General features: G+C 45.2%; 1 protein-coding gene across 1 annotated transcript; it reads left to right on the top strand.

Annotated features, from left to right (window-relative positions):
* Nucleotides 1–512: 512 nt before the first annotated feature.
* Nucleotides 513–2,766, top strand: LOC138355526 (uncharacterized). Its single transcript, XM_069310725.1, has 2 exons — nucleotides 513–516; nucleotides 1,904–2,766. Exons 1-2 carry the CDS (start codon nucleotides 513–515, stop codon nucleotides 2,764–2,766), a joined length of 867 nt encoding a protein of 288 aa, XP_069166826.1.
* Nucleotides 2,767–4,904: the final 2,138 nt, after the last annotated feature.

Consider the following 4,904-nt stretch of genomic DNA (forward strand, 5'->3'; position numbering starts at 1 on the left):
GAATATATAGTCCCCTAACTAACTAAGAACTAACTCAGAAGAAAAATAATATAATATTAAAGTCAACTGCAAAATAAATTAAAGTAAATATTTTAATAAAAAATAGAATAAAAGTATGAAAGCCTGCTAGGATTTTCCCACACCAGCTGGTGCCTGCCTACCATGCCAGCTGCTGCCTGCCAAGCCAGCTGCTGCCTGCCAAGCCAGCTGCTGCCTGCCAAGCCAACTGCTGCCTGCCAAGCCAGCTGCTTCCTGCCAAGCCAGCTGCTGCCTGCCAAGCCAGCTGCTGCCTGCCAAGCCAGCTGCTGCCTGCCCAGCCAACTGGTGCCTGTAGACAGCAGTCTAAAACAGTAGACTGTTTTCCCTGTCTACTACATTTATTTCTCACTAAAACACACACACACACACACACACACACACACACACACACACACACACACACACACACACACACACACACACACACACACACACATACACACATAGTAGGGATCCTTACCCATGGCCCTAACATGGGTAAGGAACTACCTTACAGGAAGGAGTCAGAGAGTTACGGTAAGGGGCGAGAAGTGGGACTGGCGAACAGTAATGAGTGGAGTACCTCAAAGATCGGTGCTGTGACCAATTCTATTTCCAATATACGTTAACGATATGTTTACAGGAGTAGAATCCTATATGTCGATGTTCGCGGATGACGCAAATTTGATGAAAAGAGTTGTGACAGATGAGGATTGTAGGATCGTCCAAGAGGACCTGAACAGGTTGCAGAGATGGTCAGAGAAATGCCTACTGGAGTTCAACACGAGCAAATGTAAAGTAATGGAAATGGGACTAAGTGATAGGAGACCAAAGGGACAGTACACAATGAAGGGGAACTGCCTACCTGTGACGACGCGAGCAAGAGACCTGGGTGTGAACGTAACACCTAATCTAACTCCTGAGGCACATAAAAATAGGATATCGACAGCAGCGTACTCTACACTGGCAAAAGTTAGAACATCATTCAGAAACCTAAGTAAGGAGACATTTAGGCCACCTTACACTGCCTACGTGAGGCTAGTCTTAGAGTATACCGCCCCATCATGGAGTCCCCACCTGACGAAACACATAAGGAAACTAAAAAAAAATTCAGAATAGGGGGGATATGACAGGAAGGTATAAAATACTCAGGGGGATTTGACAGAGTGGACATAGACGAAATGTTCACACGAAATAGTAACAGAACGAGGGGACATGGATGGAAGCTGGAAACTCAGAAGTCACAGAGATGTTAGAAAGTTTTCTTTTAGCGTGAGAGTAGTGGGAAAATGTAATACACTTAAGGAGCAAATTGTGGAAGCAAATTCTATTCATAATTTTAAAACATGGAATGATAGGGAAATAGGACCGATGGCTCGAAAGGCGGGATCCAAGAGTTAATGCTCGATCCTGCAGACACAAATAGGCGAGTACAAATAGGTGAATACACACAAATCCCCAGGAAGTAGCCCATAGCAGCTGTCTAACTCCCAGGTCCCTATTTACTGCTAGATGAACAGGTGATCAGGGTGAAAGAAACTGCCCATTTGTGTCTACCTCGGCCAAGAATCGAGTCCGGGCCCTTAGGACTACGAACCCCAAGCGCTATCCACTCAGCCACGACTCGCATTGGGTGGGGGGGGGGGGGGGGAGCCGTGTGAGGAAGCTCGCTAATACTCCAAGGTTCTCCCAATATACTGCCAGGTGTGGACGAGTGTGAGACCTTCACCGCTACCAGCAGCACCTCGTACAAGCACAGTACGCCAGCAGAGTACATGCACTCTGTAGATCAGAGTGCATGAGTACTGGAACGTGTGTTGATTAACACCTGACCAATCTAAGTGCACAGTTTGTGATGTTCATTTATTTGTCTCTCAACATGTAGTTCTCAGTGATGTGACACATATAGTTCTCAGTGATGTGACACATATAGTTCTCAGCGATGTGCCACATATAGTTCTCAGTGATGTGACACATATAGTTCTCAGTGATGTGACACATATAGTTCTCAGTGATGTGACACATATAGTTCTCAGTGATGTAACACATATAGTTCTCAGCGATGTGACACATATAGTTCTCAGTGATGTGACACATACAGTTCTCAGTGATGTGACACATATAGTTCTCAGCGATGTGACACATATAGTTCTCAGTGATGTGACACATATAGTTCTCAGTGATGTGCCACATATAGTTCTCAGTGATGTGCCACATATAGTTCTCAGTGATGTGACACATATAGTTCTGAGTGATGTGACACATATAGTTCTCAGTGATGTGCCACATATAGTTCTCAGTGATGTGACACATATAGTTCTCAGCGATGTGACACATATAGATCTCAGCGATGTGACACATATAGTTCTCAGCGATGTGACACATATAGTTCTCAGCGATGTGACACATATAGTTCTCAGTGATGTGACACATATAGTTCTCAGGGATGTGCCACATACAGTTCTCAGTGATGTGCCACATACAGTTCTCAGGGATGTGCCACATACAGTTCTCAGTGATGTGCCACATACAGTTCTCAGGGATGTGCCACATACAGTTCTCAGTGATGTGCCACATACAGTTCTCAGTGATGTGCCACATACAGTTCTCAGGGATGTGCCACATACAGTTCTCAGTGATGTGCCACATACAGTTCTCAGTGATGTGACACATATAGTTCTCAGTGATGTGCCACATATAGTTCTCAGCGATGTGCCAGCCACACCAGAGGCAGGTGGTGGAGGCTGAGAAAGATGGACCAGATGATGACCTAATCATTAATCCTTGCAGTATTAATTGTAAGACAACGAGTGTCTCACTTGTTGATTGTTGCTCAGTTATGATGAGTGTATGTCATTACTTATCAGTAGTGATGAGTGTATGTTATTATTCATCATTAGTGATGAGTGTATGTCATTACTTATCAGTAGTGATGAGTGTATGTCATTATTCATCATTAGTGATGAGTGTATGTCAGGGGATCAGGTATTTGCCAGTGGTTGACGTCGTCAATATAAGCGGTAGTGTGATGTATGAAAATGCTCTGGCTTCCTGTCCCCCGACACAATGAATTAATAATTATTATTATCTCTCCTCTGCGATTTCGCTCTTTTGATATCAATGTCGAGTTACCCAAAGCTTCCTGTATATTATGTTACTGTTAAACATGTGGTGATTCTTAAACTTGTTTCCGTGACTCCGCTGCCAAGTCTTGCTACTGACCTTAGGTGCCCCTTAACACCTATTGGGTGGTTTGGTGCCCCTTAACACCTATTTGGTGGTTTGGTGCCCCTTAACACCTATTTGGTGGTTTGGTGACCCATGAATCACCTATTAGGTGGTTTGGTGCCCTTAATCACCTATTAGGTGGTTTGGTGACCCTTAATCATCTATTTGGTGGTTTGGTGACCCTTAACCACCTACTTGGTGGTTTGGTGACCCCTTAATCATCTATTTGGTGGTTTGGTGACCCTTAACCACCAACTTGGTAGTTTGGTGACCCCTTAATCACACGGGTGCTTGCTGTCTGTACTCACCTAAAAACTCACTTAAATGAGCTTGCAGGATCGAGCGCTAGCTCTTGAGCCAAATATGTTGTTGACTATTTGGCTTGTACAGTCTATACCTTCCATGCCATATAAACCTATTAAGTCACAATACCAATAAATTATGAATTATTTGAATCTTTCACATTACTTTCTCTGCAGTCATGACCTTGCGGAACCAAAGTGAGTCTCGACCAGGTGAATACGTGTCCAAGGACGACTATTCACACCGATTCCCACTCAACTAGTGTACTCAAGGGAAAAAAAACATTCCTCTGCTACTTACTCCATCTTGATAGTTTATGGGAGTCCTTTGTCATACGAAAGTTGATTACGTTGCATGAAATTGCAGTCAGAAGAATGTAATATTGACATCTTGTGCATATCAGGAGCTAATTTGCATTCTTACAACAACGTCAACACATTTTTGCACTAAATTGTTCTGAAAATGTATGTAATTAGAGAGCATTATTCAGATGCTTCACACCTTGTTATGAATGCACCACAGGCGCGTACATAACAGGTTTATGTTGGTGTTACGTTAACGCGTAATGATGACGTGACGTAAACACAAAAGTGCCTAGAGAGTGTCACGTTAGCAGGTCACCCCAGCGTGGAGGCGTGAGAGATGCAACCCGCCGGGGCAAAGATCCCTGGAAACACAAACCGAAACTGTCTCTATTTTCCGCTTGTTACAACTTGTAATAAAGTTGTTACATCTTGGCTTAACGTATTTATGACGTATTAGAACGTTGTTACAACTTGCTATATTGGTTGTTATAACTGGTTAGGAGGTGTTAAACTTATTCGGACGTTGTACCAACGTTGTAGTTTCGGTGTGTGTTTGACGGGATGTCCCGGTGGGTGAGGTCCCGGTGAGTGAAGTCCCAGTGGGTGAGGTCGTGGTGGGTAAGGTCGTGGTGGGTGAGTTCCCGGTGGATGAGGTCCTGGTGAGTGAGGTCCCAGGGGGTGAGGTCCCGGTGGGTGAAGTCCCGGTCGGTGAGGTCCCGGTGGGTGAGGGTCTAGAGGGTGAGGTTCCCAGTGAGTGAGGTCCCGGTGGGTGAGGTCCCAGTGAGAGAGGTCCCAGTGGGTGAGGTGCCGGTGGGTGAAATCTCGGTGGGTGAGGTCCCGTTGGGTAATGTCCCGGTGGGTGAGGTCCCAGTGGGTGAGGTCCCGGTGGGTGAAATTTCGGTGGGTGAGTCCCAGTGGTTGAGGTCGTGGTGGATGATGTCCCGGTGGGTGAGGTCCCGATGCAACCTGTCCTCTTAAAAAGAACGTCGCTTTTGGCCGTTTGCCCGTATGGCCGAATTTGGACGTAATTTGAAATTGAAAAAAATATGA

This window comes from Procambarus clarkii, chromosome 67 (assembly GCF_040958095.1).
Source record: "Procambarus clarkii isolate CNS0578487 chromosome 67, FALCON_Pclarkii_2.0, whole genome shotgun sequence".
NCBI lineage: Eukaryota > Metazoa > Arthropoda > Malacostraca > Decapoda > Cambaridae > Procambarus > Procambarus clarkii.